Source organism: Aquarana catesbeiana, linkage group LG01 (assembly GCF_042186555.1).
Source record: "Aquarana catesbeiana isolate 2022-GZ linkage group LG01, ASM4218655v1, whole genome shotgun sequence".
Taxonomy (NCBI): Eukaryota; Metazoa; Chordata; class Amphibia; order Anura; family Ranidae; genus Aquarana; species Aquarana catesbeiana.
Window position 1 is genome coordinate 79,108,599 of NC_133324.1, and position 18,421 is coordinate 79,127,019.

The 18,421-nt window shown below is 42.7% G+C and overlaps 1 protein-coding gene across 4 annotated transcripts in view; it reads right to left on the reverse strand.

Annotated features, from left to right (window-relative positions):
- Window positions 1-12,945, reverse strand: part of NPR3 (natriuretic peptide receptor 3) — a 152,284-nt gene extending 139,339 nt beyond the window's left edge. The window contains exon 1 of one of the 4 annotated variants that reach the window (XM_073620795.1): window positions 11,877-12,945. In XM_073620795.1, coding sequence (XP_073476896.1) covers window positions 11,877-12,552 — 676 coding nt within the window. In that variant the 5' untranslated portion in view covers window positions 12,553-12,945. The remainder of the gene's footprint in view (window positions 1-11,876) is intronic. The other 3 variants (XM_073620787.1, XM_073620811.1, XM_073620801.1) reach the window with 3 other exon arrangements.
- Window positions 12,946-18,421: the final 5,476 nt, after the last annotated feature.

Below are 18,421 nucleotides of genomic sequence, written 5' to 3' on the forward strand. Positions count from 1 at the left end.
GAAAGACGTTCTCCTGAGATCAGTATCAGCGTATGGTTGGGATTCTACAGATCCCTTCTTGGGCAGAGAGGCATGAAGGCCGACTGGACACTAGGCGATGTGTTATTAAAAATTCAATTGATTCTCTTGAAATAATCGTACCATATGGAACTGAACATGAAAGTAAAAAGAACATAGACAGGCTTATATAATAGGGTAGAGAGCAAAGTGCAGAAACCCACAGCAATCAATCAGATTTCCGACTAGAGTGGGCAGGCTAAAGAAACATGAACTCTTCTTGGTCACTGTGATCTTTCTCTAATGAAGCTTGGACATTGTTCTGAGCCTTAGTGAAGAACAAAAATCTGGTGTTCAAAAGCATTGTTTATACAGACACAGACATAAAAGACTTCAGTATAGACAGATGATGGTAACCATACTGGACGATGGTGCACATGTGTGGAAATATAGGCATGCAGTCATCAAGTCAAAGAACTGGTAAGTTGGAAAAAAATTAAATTTTTTTGTTTTTGGATTCAAATGTGCTTTAAATAAAAGATTAGACAATAATGGACAAATTGTCAACTGGGCTAGTTGGAAAATTGTGTTTATTGATTGAGAAGTCTTCAGACTTTAGATCTTTTATCAGAGTGATGCAAAAACATAAATAGAGAAGGAATAATTCATCATAATTCTGCTTTGCACTGTACATGTAGAGTGTCAGAAACCACGAACCAGACCGAGACAGAAGTACAGTAAAATCACACTTGTTTATTAATAAAAATAAAAAGGTAAATAGAGAAAGCGTAGTCAAAGCATAGCCAGAGTTCAGTAATCGGATCGGGTAGTCAGCCAAGCCAGAGTTCAGTAACCAGATCGGGTAATAAGCCAGGCCAGAAGTCAGGGATCCAAGTAGAGGAACAGTAAGCAGGATAAGGAGCCAGAAGGGATGTCAGTAAAGCCAGTCTTTAAACAGGAATACAAGAGATGGTTTCTTGTGATGTGACCAAGGCGAAGGCAGGAATGAAGTGAGCTGGAGATCTTTAAGTAGGCGGGACTGACGAGCAGCCCCACAACTGCTGGTTAACTGTGGAGAGAGATGAGAGCTGGCAATTAGCTGACAGCTGAGCGGCCAGCTCAGAGAAGGAAGGGCTGAGCCAGCCCTGACAATACCCCCTCCTCAACGACCCCCCCCCTCGGAGGACCACCGGGCTTGAGGGGAAAACATCTATGGAAATCACGGAGGAGGGCAGGAGCATGTGCGTCCGAGGATGAGACCCAGGAGCGTTCCTCCGGACCGTACCCCTTCCAATGCACCAGGTACTGTATGCACCCACGGAACCTACGGGAGTCAACAATGGATTGTACCTCATACTCCTCATGGTTCTCAACCTGTATAGGGTGAGGACATGGCACCGAGGTGGTAAAGCGGTTGCAGACCAACGGTTTCAATAAGACGACATGAAACACATTTGAGATGCGCATACTAGGAGGAAGGTCCAACGCGCAAGCCACTGGGTTAATCCTGCGAAGGATATGGAAAGGCCCAATAAACCGAGGTGTGAACTTCAGTGAGGGAACATGAAGTCGGAGGTTTGCGAGATGACAGCCAGACCCTGTCCCCAACCTGGTAGGAAGGCGCAGGCAGGTGTCTGCGGTTAGCATGGAGTCTGTACATAAACAGAGACAATCGGGAAGCAGAACTCAGGGCACTGTTGTGAGCAAACTCTGCCCATGGTAATAGGTCTGACCAGTTGTTGCGATGGTCAGAAATATAGCAACGTAGGAATTGCTCCAAGGACTGATTGGCTCGTTCTGTGGCCCCATTAGACTGCGGGTGATATGCAGAGAAGGAAAGCTGAATTCCCAGCTGTGCACAAAAGGCTCACCAAAACGGGGACACAAACTGACTACCCCTGTCCAAGACAATCACCTTGGGTAGCCCATGTAAGTGAAAGATCTCCCGAGCAAAAATGGAAGCCAGTTCCTTAGAAGTGGGCAACTTCTTAAGTGGAATACAATCATACATCTTTGAGAACCGGTCAACCACCATAAGGATAACTGTGTTGCCTTGGGAGTTGGGCAACTCCACAATTAAATCCATAGACAGGTGGGTCCTGGGCCTCTCTCCATTGGGTATGGGTTGTAGGAGGCCCACTGGAAGGTGTTGTGGAGTCTTACTCTGAGCACACACGGAACAGGAAGCTACGAAGGCAGTTATATCAGCACGTAGACTAGGCCACCAGAATTGTTGGGAAATGGCCCAAACGAGTTGATTCTTACCAGGGTGTCCAGCTGCCTTGGGAGAATGGTAAGTCTGGAGCACGGCAGTACGGAGACACTCTGGGACAAAGCAGCGGTCACAGGGTTTCTCAGGAGAAGCATCGACGTGAGCAGCAAGAATTTTGTCACCCAAAGGAGAAGTAAGACTGGTGCGAACCGTAGCCAGAATACGATCAGGAGGAATCATAGAAACCGGAACCGACTCCAACTTGGAAGTAGAGGAAAATTGTCGTGACAAGGCGTCAGCCCTTACATTCTTAGTACCGGGTAAGAATGAGACAATGTAATTGAAACTTGACAAGAAAAGAGCCCATCGCGCCCCTTCTGGGAGAGAGGCGTTTAGCCTCAGACAAGAATGTGGGATTCTTATGGTCAGTAAGAATGAGAACCGGCACAGTGGTACCTTCAAGGAGATGTCTTCATTCTTTCAGGGCTAAAATGATTGCCAACAGCTCTGTCACCAATCTCGTAATTGCACTCGGCAGGTGACAATTTCTTGGAAAAGTAGCCACAAGGATGCATAGCACTCTCAGGAGGTAGGACGTTGAGACAAAAGGGCCCCAACACCAGTCTCAGAAGCATCAATCTCATGGATAAAAGGTAACGTGGGATCAGGATGTGCCAACACAGGATCAGAAACAAAGGCAACCTTGAGACTTTCAAAGGCCTTAATGGACTCTGGAGGGTTACCGTTCTTTCTGGTCATATCGGTCAGGGGCTTGGCCAGAGATGAGAAGTTACGAATAAACTTCCGATAATAGTTGGCAAAACCCAGGAAACGCTGCAGAGGACGTAACCCCACGGGTCGAGGCCACTGTAGGAATGCCGAAAGTTTCACTGGGACCATCGAAAAACCAGCAGTGGAAATGACATAGCCCAGGAGTTTAACCTGTTCCCGATGGAACTCATACTTCTCCAGTTTACAATAGAGATAGTTCTCTCTTAATTTCTGAAGCACATGACAGACATCTGTGTGGTGGCTCTCCAGGGACTTGGAAAATATGAGGATATCATCAAGATAAACCACCACACATAACTGCAACAAATCTCCGAGGACATCGTTAATAAATTCCTAGAAAACTGCCGGGGCGTTACAAAGGCCAAAAGGCATTACGAAATACTCATAATGGCCTGTTCTGGTATTAAACTCAGTTTTCCACTCATCGCCCTCCCTAATCCCCACGAGATTGTAAGCCCCTCTCAGATCAAGCTTAGTGAAAACCGTTGCTCCCTTGAGGCTGTCAAATAACTCTGTAATCAACGGGATCGGGTAGGCATTCTTAATCGTGAAACGATTGAGACCCCTATAATCAATACAAGGTCACAGTTCACTGCTCTTCTTCTTCACAAAGAAGAAACCAGCACCAGCAGGAGACGAGGATTTGCGGATGAAACACTGAGGAAGTGCGTCTGCAACATACTCCTCCATGGCTTTATCCTCCAAGACCGTCAAAGGGTAAACCCGGCCACGAGGGGGAGTGGCACCAGGTTGAAGTTGAAGCCTTATTATTGAATCCAAGAGACCATGAGAAAAAGCAATGTTTCATATTCCCATCGCACATGTTCCTGGTCCTGCGCGACTCCGAAACGTTGCACCTTTTGTGTTGTGATCATGCAATAAATTAAACCATTTGGACGCCACCGTGTGCGGATCCTTGGTGTGCTGGCAAATATCTACATCATGAGAAAAAGCAGCCACAAGGGCCTCATTGTTCCAAGCAACCTCTGCTGCCAGAGTACGGAACTCAATGGCGTAGTCGGCAACAGTTCTCGTACTCTGTCTGATGGACATGAGGCACTTGGCAGCAGAAGTGGAGCGTGCGGGAACATAAAATACCCTTTTAAAGGAGGCCACAAACTCAGGGTAACTCAAGACAACAGGTTTTTGCGTCTCCCATAAACGGTTAGCCCAGGCCAAGGCTCTCTCAGAAAACAAAGTTATCACGAACCCTACTTTGCTTCTGTCCATGGGAAACGCCTGGGGCAGCATCTCAAAGTATATCTCAACTTGGTTGAGAAACCCTCTGCATTGAACTGGATCGCCCCCAAATAGATGGGGAAGCGGGGGGGAACCAGACATAAAGGCGGGTGCCTACACAGAGACTGGCGCAGCAGCAGGGATGGCCTGCAACTCAGGTTGTAACGGAGCAGCCACAGTGGGGGATTCCAGGTGAGACGTGCGACTCAGGAGCGTTTGTAACGCCATGGCAAACTGATCCAGGCGGTGATCTTGCTCATCCAATCTGGAAAGAATATTACCAACAAGTGGATTGACTGTATCTTCTGAATTTACGGCCTTCGCCTACTGTCAGAAACCATGAACCAGACCGAAACAGAAGTACAGTAAAATCACATTTGTTTATTAATAAAAATAAAAAGGTAAATAGAGAAAGCGTAGTCAAAGCATAGCCAGAGTCCAGTAACCAGAACGGGTAGTCAGCCAAGCCAGAGTTCAGTAACCAGATCGGCTAATCAGCCAAGCCAGAGTTCAGTAACCAGATCGGGTAATCAGCCAGGCCAGAAGTCAGGGATCCAAGTAGAGGAACAGTAAGCAGGATAAGGAGCCAGAAGGGATGTCAGCAAAGCCAGGCTTTAAACAGGAATACAGGAGATGTTTTTTTGTGATGTGACCAAGGAGAAGGCAGGAATGAAGTGAGCTGGAGATCTTTAAGTAGGTGGGACTGACGAGCAGATCCACAACAGCTGGTTAACTGTGGAGAGAGATGAGTGCTGGCAATTAGCCGACAGCTGAGCGGCCAGCTCAGAGAAGGAAGGGCTGAGCCAACCCTGACATAGAGTTCACAAAGACTGCGGACCACTGACCAGGAACAATGTGCAGATCAGGAAAGTCAGACATCTTTATCCGGATCTTTGTTCCAAGCAAGAGAGTCTGTATATTGGTCAAGCAATTAGCATTTTCAGAAAGAAAGGTCAACAGTGGTAGCCTCCAAACTTCTTTCATGACAGCTTTCCTTTAAAGTGCTAAGTCACAAAAAAATATATACCTACAGAAGCTTTTGTTGCCTTCTTGCCCCTCTGATTAGGTAGAGCGCAAGCACTTCCAAGCAGTATTGGAGCTTTTTTGCTTTGAACTGCCTCCCATCTCATTCCTATTAGCCCATCACTGTGGTGGACTGTCTCACTGGCTGAAAGGATTTTTTGGGAGGTGGGAGGGTGTGAATAATTTCTCTAATTACTAGGACAAGCCAGAGCTTTGCCCGATCAGAACAATTTGTCATTTGCGCAAAGAGATGGCAATGAAAGTTGTGGAAGGTATGTGCAACTCTAGGTGCCTATGCTTTATATCTGCTAGCGGCAAAGTCATTTTAAAGTGTATGTCTATGCAAAACCTTTTCATTTTAGTTTTGAAGGTTGAACACGCTGTCAATTATTAAATGCTATATAAGGGGTTGAGCCAGGAGGAGCGCCAAACACAGGTTGTTGAGAGTCCAAAGGTATTTGTTCCGCAAGGGGTAACAGAGAAAAAAGAAGGTAGTTGCGCGTTTCAGGGGCCAAAACACCCATCTACCCCCACTTTATCAGGGTTTTAGCAATTACCACAGTATCTATTAGATAATGCCTATTGTTTTTCCTGTTGTCCTTTGCGGAACAAATAAAATAACTTCACATTCTTAATAATTTATGTTTGGTGCTCATTCTGGCTCAACTATATTTTCAAGTTGGGTGACCCCTATTTTTGTAGGGATTCCTACTTTGTAAGAAAGCTGCCAAACTTAGGCCATCCAGCTCAAACCAAGGCCGGCCATAGATGGGGCAAATTTTTGCAAAATAAACGTTTTATTAAGCAATGATGGGGGAATCCTACAAGAAATATAATCAAAAAAGAAATGAGTATGAGTGCAAGAAAAGAAAATTCCTGGAAAGAAAAGAAGATTCCCAGTCATGAATATTCTTTTCTGTAGCAGCATGAGGTGAAATTGAAGGCTTGGTTAGTCAAATTTTCGAAATCAATGGTGGCACCATTGGATCACAAATTGCACGCAATTTCTGTTTATCAAATGAAAATTTGTTTGGAATTCAACCCATGTATGGCCCTGCATAAGACCTTTTAACCTCTTATCTAAGGATCAGAATCCAGTGCCCACTCCCTCCAAGTTTTTAAAGTGGAAATTGTGACAGACCTAGCCGGGAGAGAGACTTTTGGAGGGGACTGTATGCTAGCCTCTTGCCGATCGATCGGGGGCCCTTGCATTTGGGGGAACGGTGCTCTTTGTGAGCTGTATGCCTGGGGACCCTTGAGGTGGTATTACTGTGGATTCGGGTCCTGGTCCCCCAGGACACACAGACTCTGGGGACACTGGATTTGCCATATTGGAATAGTGGCTGATTCATAATGCTGGGACAGATACTGTTAGGAGATGCTGATGTAAATTCCAGCACCTGTCTGTCTGTTGTCTGCTAAAATGTGTATTGTAAATAAGTCTCTAGTATGGGATCTAAGAGTCATTAGATCCCCATTGTTGTTTGTGTTAATTAACTCTGCTATTGTGTGAAGAAGAGTCTATGTTGATTGTGATAATGTTGACTGGATTTTCTGAACTACAAGACGGCCAGTCTGGCCTAAAAGTCATGTCTGAGTCATCTAGGCTGTCTAAAGGGATTAATTAGCTCATGTTAATTAGGTTAATTAGGTTACAGCTGTATTGTTAGAGTAATATGAGCAGGAGGTCTGCACCTCCACTTTTAGTGTATAAAAGCCTGTATGTTGCAATAAAGAGAGTTTTTCCTGTTTGAACTTACATACAGCCTGCCTGGTGTTTGTTCTGAGCTATCACAACTGGACTAGAACGGCACAGAGCTGTAGTTCTAATCCCGGAGCATTGGATGACCGAACCATCAGACATTGCAATCTGATTCAATAGCTGCAGAGGAGTGTCGGGAGAGTGGAACCGAGCGAGCAAGGGGCTCGTTACAGAAATAAACTCCCTTGGTTGATTTTTACCTAGAGGTAAGCCTATAATAAAGCTTACCTATAGGTACAGTAAATATCTTGTAAATGTGCAGCGTTTGGGAGATATTTACTTGTAAAGCCGCCGGAGATGTCCCTGGCACATGTTCCTTCAGAGTCCCATGTCGTTAACAGCGGCTCACGCATGCATCATCGTGGCTCGTACAGCGGTTTACTACCGCTTTAAGGTCTGTCTGTGTGCCCACTAAGGAGACTTACTTGTCTATTTGTACTGGTGACTACTGTCACTGAGAAAGAGAAAATGAGAAGAAATTCAACACTTTAGAATTGTCCACAGAACAAAAATGAGGGGAAGTTGTCTGAGGACCCCTGTTCTAGGAACATACAGTATGTTTAAGAAGATAATTTCCCTCACTTTGGGAGATTTAGTCCGAATTCCTGTTGCGTCCCTGGGACATAAAGTGAAGGCAAATCACCCCAATAGTACAGTGACAGCAAAAAATATTAATCTGGTGAGGGTTTTAACCCTTCCCTACTCTATCCAAAACAAAACAAAATGTTTTGGCTATATAGGAACCCTTCTATCATTTCTATTAGTAGTTATGTTTAGATCCAAATTATAACCTAATAATAATAATTCTGTTTCATTTCTAAAGCTGGCAAGGCTATTGATATTAAAATGAGTTAATCTCCAAAACCATACATACAGAAAAATGTCCTACCTGCACCAGCCCTGCTTTCACTAGAGTTCAGTGGGAAACAGGCATGTCTACGCCCATTTTTGCCTCCTTCACCTGTACTGACCCATGAATTTTATCTTGTCCTTTTGGATAATGAAAGCAGGGTTTTTTTTTGTTCCCCATTCAGACACGCTGAGCAGTGCCAACAAAAGGGCTTCATTTTCTATTTCTTTTATGAGTAGGGAATCAACCATCAGATGAGCCCAGTAAACTGAAATTCTATTTTGATAGAAAGGGTTGTTGAGATCACTCTAACAAAGCGTGTGAGAGCATTAAAAAGGACCTGTTCACAACATGCTTTATACGTTGGACTGGGCAGCCTTGTCCAACACAAACCCACCGCATAGACAAGGCAATTTTCCTGAAGCGGTGTGGACTTTTTTTTTTCCGCAGCATGTTGCTACGCAGTGCACATCACTGCAACCCGCTATGATGAATATAAATGATTGAAATGTCATTTTGTAACATTTCGATAAAGTTGAAAAAAAAGGAAAGTATAAACAATGCATTGGCACAGCTCCCCTTGCAGCGCACACCAGTGCCATAACACAGCCACTGGTGTGAAGGAGCCCTAAATGACCCTCATATAGAGGAACCTCTACCTTTGTACTGATTGTGTGTGAAAAAAAAAAAAAAAAAAAAACATACCTCATGTAGCTGACTAACACAGGTAACAAGACCTGGCAATGCCTGCATATGCTCTTTGTTGGCACAGGAATGCATAAACATAAATACATGTACAAACACACTGCCAAACTATGGAATCTACAGGAGTCTGACTAGGTGTTAAAATTAAATTACAGTTTCTCCAATTTTACTCCAGCCTCCTATCTTGTATAACTCAGGTTAACACATAACTCTATTGAGCCTTCTCCTTGGGCAACCCCGCGCAGAGGTGACAAGCAGTACTGAATATCCCACTGTACTGTGCCTGCATTCCCATGCTTGTAATTCCTCAACTAGCCCTGGTATCGGGTCAGCTGGCTGAGAACTAAGTACATGGTATAGGTTTCTGGAGCGCACATAATGAAGACATGGAAAATGCCTGTTGCTGAATGCCAAGCACGTGCAGCTGCCAAGCCTGCAAGAGTTAACATGGCATGACGGCGGGAGGCTGTGTACAGATCTAATCTAAAGCAGTGCATATGCTAGGGGCTGTTTTTATGAACACAGTGCAAAGAGTCAGAATGTGCCTTAGGTTGCTCATACATATACAGATCAAACTCCTGAAGTCCTGTTGCTGGCTACGGGTAGCCCGATATGTTATAGATGCCCACGGTGGTGGCAAAAATACAGACAGATAATATAGGTGCTGGTTGCTCATATTATTTGTATGACGATGCAAGTAACTGTATGAGAACCAATCGACATATTACAGATGCAACCCTCATGATTGATATCTGTTGACCTTCAACATTTACATCACATGCAAGAACCATTTATCAGTTGCAAAGATTATTAAAAACCTTTGCTAATGATTGGTGTGTGTATGCCCAACTTAAACATTCAATCTCATGTTAGTCTGTTGAGAGCTGTGGGTTCCTTCATGGCATTTACATTCTGTTATAAGGAAAGGCTCATTATTTGGAAGCTGGCTTTCCCTGCTTCCTTGGCACAGTCCCTGGCTTTGTCCCCAGAAAGGCTTCCAATCATACCAACAACACAATGACATCTCTCATCTGTCTGTTATTGCTTAACTATATATTTATTTATTGCAAGCAGTAAAAAACTAAGATGATTTCAATATCAAATTAAATTATACTTAGAAATATTGGGTACAAAGACAAGAAGAAAATTAAACAGATTGTTAAAGAGTTGATGTCTCTCTGAATTGACCAAAGACTGAAGATGACAAATCATACACTTAGGTATGATAGGATCCAACAGTCATAAACAATGCTTTTTGGCCAAGTAACCCATGTATACCTATGAAAGGAGAAGAGGACACTAACAGCACCGGATAGTCTCATGGAGTACATTAGTTTTAGAAGCTGTTTGTTCAGTTGCTCCCCCAACAGTGGCATTATCTGCTCTTGTGGCAGGCATGAGACTGCTGTTCAATCTGGATATAAGTGACTAGCAACGCTCATCTCAAGTCTATGGCCAACATTGACAACCAGTTAAGTTCTATCTTTCACTCACTCGGAAAGTGAAACGAATATTCTGATTGGTTGACACTCGCAGCTGCTTCTACTGTTACTCCAAATTTCTTTGTCATAAGTTTTACACAGCAGGCCATGATGTCCTGCAGTCCTCCAAGCCCGTACTGTACAAGGTAAGCTCTTGCACATGGGTCAAGAAGCAGAGCATCCCTGGAAAGGATTTTACAATGCTAGTAGCTATGTCTTAGATCACGCTTAGCCAAACAATTATCTGAAAAATATACATTTAATCCAGCCTTTCCCAACCTTTTCAACACAGAGGAACCCTTGAAAATAACTTTCCAATCTCAGGAAACCCTAAAAATTACTATATCTACAACTCATGATACATTAGTGTAATAGTCAGTGGGAAGAATGAGCCTTACACTTGTGGCAATTGGGAAGAATTACCCCCTTACAGATAGCTAAAAAGATCACTGGTGTCAGTGGGAACTTATCTGAGAGTTGTTTATGGCTCAAGGAACCCCTACCAAGCTCTGGAGGAACCCTAGCATTTCATGGAGCCCTGGTTGAGAAACCCTGATATAATCTATCCTACCATCATTACAAGCCATAGGCTGTTGACCACAGCACTGGTTTATGCCCTGGATGATTAGGGTTGAGGGCTACTTAACCAGAAAATCCCAACATATGCTAAAGTAACCCACATATCTTCAGAACACGTAAGAGCATTGATGGGATAAAAGTCTGCAGAACTCAGTGGCAAAGACTTGCAAGCAAGCTGGAAATTCTTTTTAACTGACTGTTCCCCATTCCTTTACTGCACGGATAAAAATAAGTGAACTGGGGGGGGGGGGGAGTTGAGACGTCTTTGAATGTACACAAGTCAGTTAAAGATCTACTTTAATTTCCCCAGCCCTATGTTGGCCACATCACACGATATATACGTTTTTGGCACAATCATCCAATTCTTCCAGTTTATGGAGTATGTATGATTAAACTCGGGAACAGCATCTGCGCTGCTTGCAATCAGGAAGATTATAAATTTACAACCAATAATGAATTAGCCTATGCTGATTAAGCAGAGATTAGCAGGGTTGCTTCCAATTGCTAGAGAACAGGAAGATAGTCTGACCTGGACTCAACAATGGGAATACATGTGGGGTAAAGAGATAATAAAATGAGGATCTTAACAGATCAGATCCTTCTGTGTATGGCCAGATAAGATACCCTGTGTTTATGATAATCAGTCAGCCTGCAATCATTCCGATTACACAGAGTCCTGCAAAGTGATTTTAGTTGGCTCTCTTTACAAATTCCTTTTCTTATCTTAGCTGCTTAACTTAGTTCTCACTTTTTACATTCTAGCTACATGAATTGGAATGGATTGCCAGTTCAGGAACGACACAATTTTATATCTACACACAGCTTTCTCTATAATAAAGTTTGTCTTACAAGTACAGCCTATGTCAGTGTAGCTCCGATAAGACATATCAGGATGCCACAGGCAATTACAGCAATTATACACTCCCTTCAACCCACAGCCTACTTAACAGTAATTTATAGCCCTTTCACTGTACAGGGTACCTTTATGACAGTCACAAATCTGCAAAGAGTTTTAAAGTTGTTCTACTGGTCATTGTTAGCACAGCTAATGTGTGAGAAAAGATAAGAGAAGTGTTAGGATTTACTGCTTCTCACAAATTCTATTGCAGCTGCAGGGAAAAAAAAAAAAAAAAAAGATCTATCATTGCAGGACAGGGAATTTGATATCTCATTGACCTGTCTGTCTGTTAATGAGACCAGTCTATGAACTTGTTCTCCATATCGCTGCTCACTTACCTCTTTCTTTATTCTGAATGGAGTGCACAATGTCCTCCAGATCCACATGCTTTGTCTCGTGAAAGTTATAGACAGACATGTGATAACCTTCTTCCTTAAAGGCAGTGTGGACCCCTTCCAAGGTGAAAAAGCAGTTCCGCTCTAGGTTGTCGTCACTATACAGCAGCATCGCCTTGCTCCACTTGTGGTAGCGAAACATGGCTAAGAACACCTCAGCCATCTTGGTGTAGGCAGGTGCCACTCGGATTAGGTGGGAGTACTCATCGGACTTCTGCATGAACCCCGTGGCCAGCGCCCCGGCCGAGATCATGGGGATGTTCCAGTGGGAGGCTAGCCTCGCCACCGGCGCCGCGGCATACTCGCAAACCGGACCCAGGATGGCGTCCGGCTTCTCCTGCTTCAGCACCGTGTCCACCAGGCTAAAAAGCGCCTGATTGCCGCAGTCTGAGTCCTGATACGTGACGTTGAACGTAAAACCTGGCAGGAGACTGGTATTCTTCTCTACGGACCTCATGGCATAGTCAATAGCAGGCTTCACCCTATTTATCGAGAACATATAGTTATCATCCTTGGGCAAAAGGACTAACATATTCATTTTTTTATCATCCGCCACGTTGCTCTTTACAACAATCACCAAAGTCACCATTAAGATGTTGAACAATAAAAAAGATGACATCTTTAAAAAAATTTAAAAAAAAAAAAAAATTACACAAGCCTATTCCTCGAGAAAATCTTAAACACTGCAACCTTAAAACTGAAAATTAAGAATAAGAAAATTGCTAAAAAAAGTAACAGCTGATTTTGTTGAGTTCTTTTTCCTTTGTGTTAAGGGTTCTCTAAGGTGACACAGCCTGTCCTCCCTTCTCATTGATGGTGGGGCATCTCCTGTTTGATCTCATTGATACTCCTTGTTCCTTAGTATATCCTCTGTTTAAATAGTGTGGCAGCCAAGCCTATTACCACACATGGTGCAGTGAGGAAGATTTTTTTTTTTCTTCTTGAAGAGTTACTCATTAACATTCCTACGTCATTTCTCAGACAGACGCCTCTTTCTTAAAGCTGTACACATCCCAGGCAGCAACAGGGTATTGTTTAAAAGTAAAAAAAAAAAAAAAAGAAAAAAAAAAAGATATACACACTCACACCACTTACACCCAAAGCAAAATCCCAAGCAACTATGATTTGCCAGCTGCCCTAAGTGTTGCAAGACAATCTACTTTGCACTTGCAGAATTCATGATGCATTTTATAGTTTATTAAAAGATAAAAGTGCACAGGCAGTTCCTATAGGAGAGAAAAAAAAAAAGAAATATAAAAAACGCACGTGTTATCACCGTGGTTTGGAATGCAGACAATCTGTACAATAATATAAAAATATGCAGGGAATTTAAAACACTTCGCACAACCATTTTTTCCCTGCTGCTTATTTGCTCAGCGATTCATTGGCTCTGCGAGAGTTATTAAGCATGAACTTTGAGATGTCACTTTGCTGCGAAGAATATGCTGTTCGCTGGGTACGAGCGCTTCGTACATTCCTGCAGAAATGTGACACCACAACAAATAGATTTAAGACAAAAAAAAAAAGTCCCAGATCTCCGCAGGACCTTATGTATTCATCTGTAGGATCAAAACTGGACCCCTGAAGCTTAGAAAACAAGCATGCATGGCTTTCCAACAGGTAGCATACTCTATCAATGTCCCTTGAAATCAATCCATTTTATATTGCTTTTTAAAAAAAATAAATAAATGAGGGACTTTACTCACTGGGGCTGAATCAGATTCCCTGTGGATCCTGGTATGTTTCAGTTTGCTGAGTGGAATTACAGCGTGGAGTTCATAACAGCAGCCTATTAGAGTGGAACATTCTTTGGGGGTAAACTGTTTTCACACTCTTATCTAATAAAGAAGGAATGAAGAGACACAGTGGCACTCGAGACATCACTATGTAAGATGGGACATTGCCATTAAAAAAACAAAAAAAAAACTGGAGAATAAAAAACCCCAAGGGAGAAATTGGAAGTAATGACAAGAAAAAACACGTAAAATAAAAAAAATTATAATCATGAGAAAAAAAATTTAAAAATATATATATATATATATATATATTGTTTCCAGTGGAAGGTAAAGGTTAGCAGGGTATGAATAGTCACAGAAGGGGCTGCAGTGGAGCTGACTGAAGGGCTTGTTTCTCTGTGAATTTCACTAGCAGGTCAGAGGAGGAGCTGGGATTACAGTGTGTGCAGTCATTCCATAATTCGGGCTTCATCTCACAGGCACACTGCAGAGATCTATGGAAATCTCCATGATCAGACGGTATAAGGAGACGTTTTCGGGGGCAATGACCTCATGAAACGTGTATGTCATGTACAGTGAGTATAGTAGCTGGTTTATGTTGTGTTTAACTGTTTACCGTGCAAAACAGTACATTAGTCAAGTAAAGACATAACATACACAGGGGATAAGTACTACCTGTCCCCGTCAGTGGTTAGAAATGTGTACCGCGTGTAGGCAAGCCCATACATTAGTGTGTCCATCACATGGATATCTGCAGAAGTTGGCAGGATCTGGTAATGAATGAGAGATATTCTTGGGGTATTACAAATCATAGCAGTCATGCAGGCTGCTGGAACTGAGGGGGAAGCCTATCAGCTGAAGCAGATCTTTGGTCTATTGCTGTGTCACCCAAATTTTACTGAACTTTAACCCTCTGCAGTTTTTAGCAACATCTGCGAGAACGCATCTTACCCACCTATGCTGTGATCTTTCAGTAACGTTCAGGAATGTTTTCTATTACACCAGAAAGCACATCTGTCAATACAAACTCCTAAACCATGTTTCCCTGGGGTATCACTAAAAAGGTGACCCCACAGTAAGCATATTTCACCACAGGGCAGTTCTGCAACCAAGAGTCCTACAGAAACAGCGAATGACCACCAGTGGTTCACATACTGTACTATGAGAAACAATATTCTTTTGAATAAGATCGGTACAGGATACAGACACGCATGGTAAAATAATACTTGATATGACCAAATGTATTTGTATACCTTTATTAGCTTGTTCTACATCCCATTCCACCACCACCACCACTTTTGTGGTGGTGGTGGTGGAATGGGAGCTTCCAAAGCTTCCACTCTCCTATGAAGACCTTTTCACAAAATTTGGAAAAGTCCTAGCAGGAATGTGTGACTATTAAGCCGAAAGAGCATTTGTAAGGTCAGGTACTGATGTTACATGAGATGACCTGGCTCCCAATTGGTGTTCTAGTAGGGCTGAGTTTAGAGCTTTGTGCTCTCCTCTCTGGCTGCTCCACATTAAACTTGTCACCCCATGTCTTTATGGAGCTGGCTTGGTGCACAGGGGCACCACCATGCTGGAATAGAAAAGGGCATTCGCATTACCAGTACCCCTCATTTGAAACAAAGGCACTTAATAATATGGAGGATGCCCACATACTTTAAGCAGAACTTCACTACATCTGAGCACCACAAACCAAAAACAATGCTTAATTAATTTCATTAAATCACATTAAAAAACAGCCCCCTAGCTTTTCTGGTCATGGCCATCTTGAGTAAGGGCAAACAATTCATGTAGCATTTACTTCCTGGAACCCATCTATCCTTAGCTCAGGCATGCAGGCAGGAGGATATGCTTAGCTACAAAAAAAAACTTCTTCATCTCCTGAAGATTCCTAGGATGCCTGAGAATATCATTTGCTCAGGCATGTAAACCAGGAAGTAACTGAAGAAATGTAAAAAAGTTTAAAACAAGTAAATACAATCTACTTTCCTACCTATTTTCTAATGCTAGCAGCATAAGGATCAAAAATAGTCAATGTTGTCTGAGAGGGAGAAGTTCCACTTTATGACCATATAGAGTATGTGTCTTTTAACCACTTGCCGACCAGTGCCCGACGATATACGTCAGCACAATGGCATGGCTGCGCAAATGGGCGTACAGGTATGTCCCCTGTGTGCTCCGTGGCCGTGCCCGCGCACTCGATGTCCGCCGATGTCCCACGATCGTGTCACGGAGCGGCAGAACGGGGTAAACAAGGTATTTCCCCGTTTTGCCCAGTGACATGACAGAGATCACTGCTCTCTGTCATCGGGAGCAGTGATCGCTGTCATGTCATAGGTAGCCCATCCCCCACAGTTAGAATCACTCCCTAGGACACACTTAATCCCTTCATCGCCCCCTAGTGTTTAACCCCTTCCCTGCCAGTGTAATTTACACAGTAATCAGTGCATTTTTATAGCACTGATCGCTGTATAAATGACAATGGTCCCAAAATAGTGTCAAAAGTGTCCGATGCGTCCGCCATAATGTCGCAGTAATGATAAAAATCGCAGATCTCCGCCATTACTAATACAAAAAAAAAAACTATCCCCTATTTTGTAGACGCTATAACTTTTGCACAAACCAATCAATATACGCTTATTGCAATTTTTTTAACCAAAAATATGTAGAAGAATACATATCAGCCTAAACTGAGGAACAAAATAGTTTTTTTTTAATATATTTTTGGGGGGTATTTATTATAGCAAAAAATGTTTGCTTTTTTCAAAATTGTACTCTTTTTTTGTTTATAGTGCAAAAAATAAAAACCGAAGAGGTGATCAAATACCACCAAAAGAAAGCCCTATTTGTGGGGAAAAAAAGGACATCAATTTTGTTTGGGTACAATGTCACACGACCGCACAATTGTCATTTCCGTATTGCAAAAAGTGCTCTGGTCAGGAAGGGGGTGAATTCTTCCGGGGCTGAAGTGGTTAAGAGTTCAACAAATCATTCACTGGTCTCACCATCTCCTCCTGTCCAACCATTATATAATGTCTATACTGCTTTAGACCTAAACTGTCAACAATCAGCCTCTATGTTAGGTCCGAATAAATATGGCAATGTATTTAGATTATGAGCATGTCGGGTATGTATTCTGGTTGAAGGCTGGTTGCATTCAATGGGTGACCTCACATGGACTGATAAAACCAATATGACAGATTCAAGTATTACTTGAAAATTGAAGAGATTAAGACTGGCCTAGCATTATACAATTTTCTTGCACAATTTTCCTAGAGATTTACCAAAACCATATCATATGAGGTCATACCTAAACACTTTCAATGTGTATGCAATCAGACAGGCCCCTTGCACTACATAGTTAAAAGGTAACTTTAAAGGAAACTCAATAAGAAAATTGTATAATGTATGGCCAGCCTAAACCTCAAACGATATGAAGCACTTGTGCTCGGGCTTTCAGAAAATTCCCAGCATATTGGAAAGCCTCCGTTATCACTCTTAAATTGCTCCTGTTTCTCAATAAAAAAGGGGAGAGGACCCTGCACCATCTGAAGAATTTTAGCAGAGCTGGAGAGAAAAATGGCAACGCGTTCCTGTGGTGTTGCTTTGTGATATTAAAAAGCAAAGGGGTGTCTCTCGCCAGTCACCACTGATAATATATATTTTATTCAAAGTGATATGAGGACAAAGTGGTGAACAGAAAAGGAGATTGATAGACAAGAAAGACAGCCCTTCCCACAGTATGAGAGTGCATTTCCAAGAAATTAAAGAATAGTGCCTATTACGTATTTAAGAAAACCAAGCTAGTCTGCTTCTATTTTCCTTCAAAAGCCATTCTTTTTGTAACCACTTGCCGACCAGCCGCGGCGGCAGAATGGCACAGCTGGGCGAAACGACATTATGTTACGTCGCTTTGTCCTGTGGCCACTAGGGGTGCGCGCCCTCTGCTCACTCCCGGAGCCGATGCGAGTGCCCGGCGGGCCCGATGACCACCGGGCTCCTGCGATCGCTCGTGACACACCGAGAACCGGGATCTGTGTGTGAGGGGAGAAGAGACTTATCGTGTGTTCATACATAGTGTGAACAGTGATCTGTCATCTCCCCTACACAGTCCGATCCCCCCTTCAGTTAGAACACACCTAGGGAACACAGTAGACCCCTTGATCACCCCCTAGTGTTAACCCCTTCCCTGCCAGTGACAATTTTACAGTAATCAATGCATTTTTATAACACTGAAAAAAAAATTTAAAAAAATAATAATAAAAATGCTTTAAATCTATTCCCTATTTTATAGACGCTATAACTTTTGCGCAAACCAATCAATATACAGTACGCTTACTGCAATTTTTATTACCAAAAATATGTAGAAGAATACAAATCAGCCTAAACTGAGAATAAAATTAGCTTTTAAAAAAAAAATGGCGATATTTATTATTTCAAAATGTGCAAAATATTGTGTTTTTTTCAAAATTGTCGCTCTTTTTTTGTTTATAGTGCAAAAAATAAAAACCGCAGAGATGATCAAATACCACCAAAAGAAAGCTCTATTTGTGGGAAAAAAAGAACATTAATTTTGTTTGGGTACAGCGCCGTATGACCCCGCACTTGTCAGTTAAAGCGACGCAGTGCCGAATCGCAAAAAATGGTCTGCCACCTAAGTTAAAATTGGGCAGTCAATTGGAGCACCTGCACTAAAAAGCTGGCCATAGACTGAACAAATTTCACCCATTTGCTGATAAATCAACT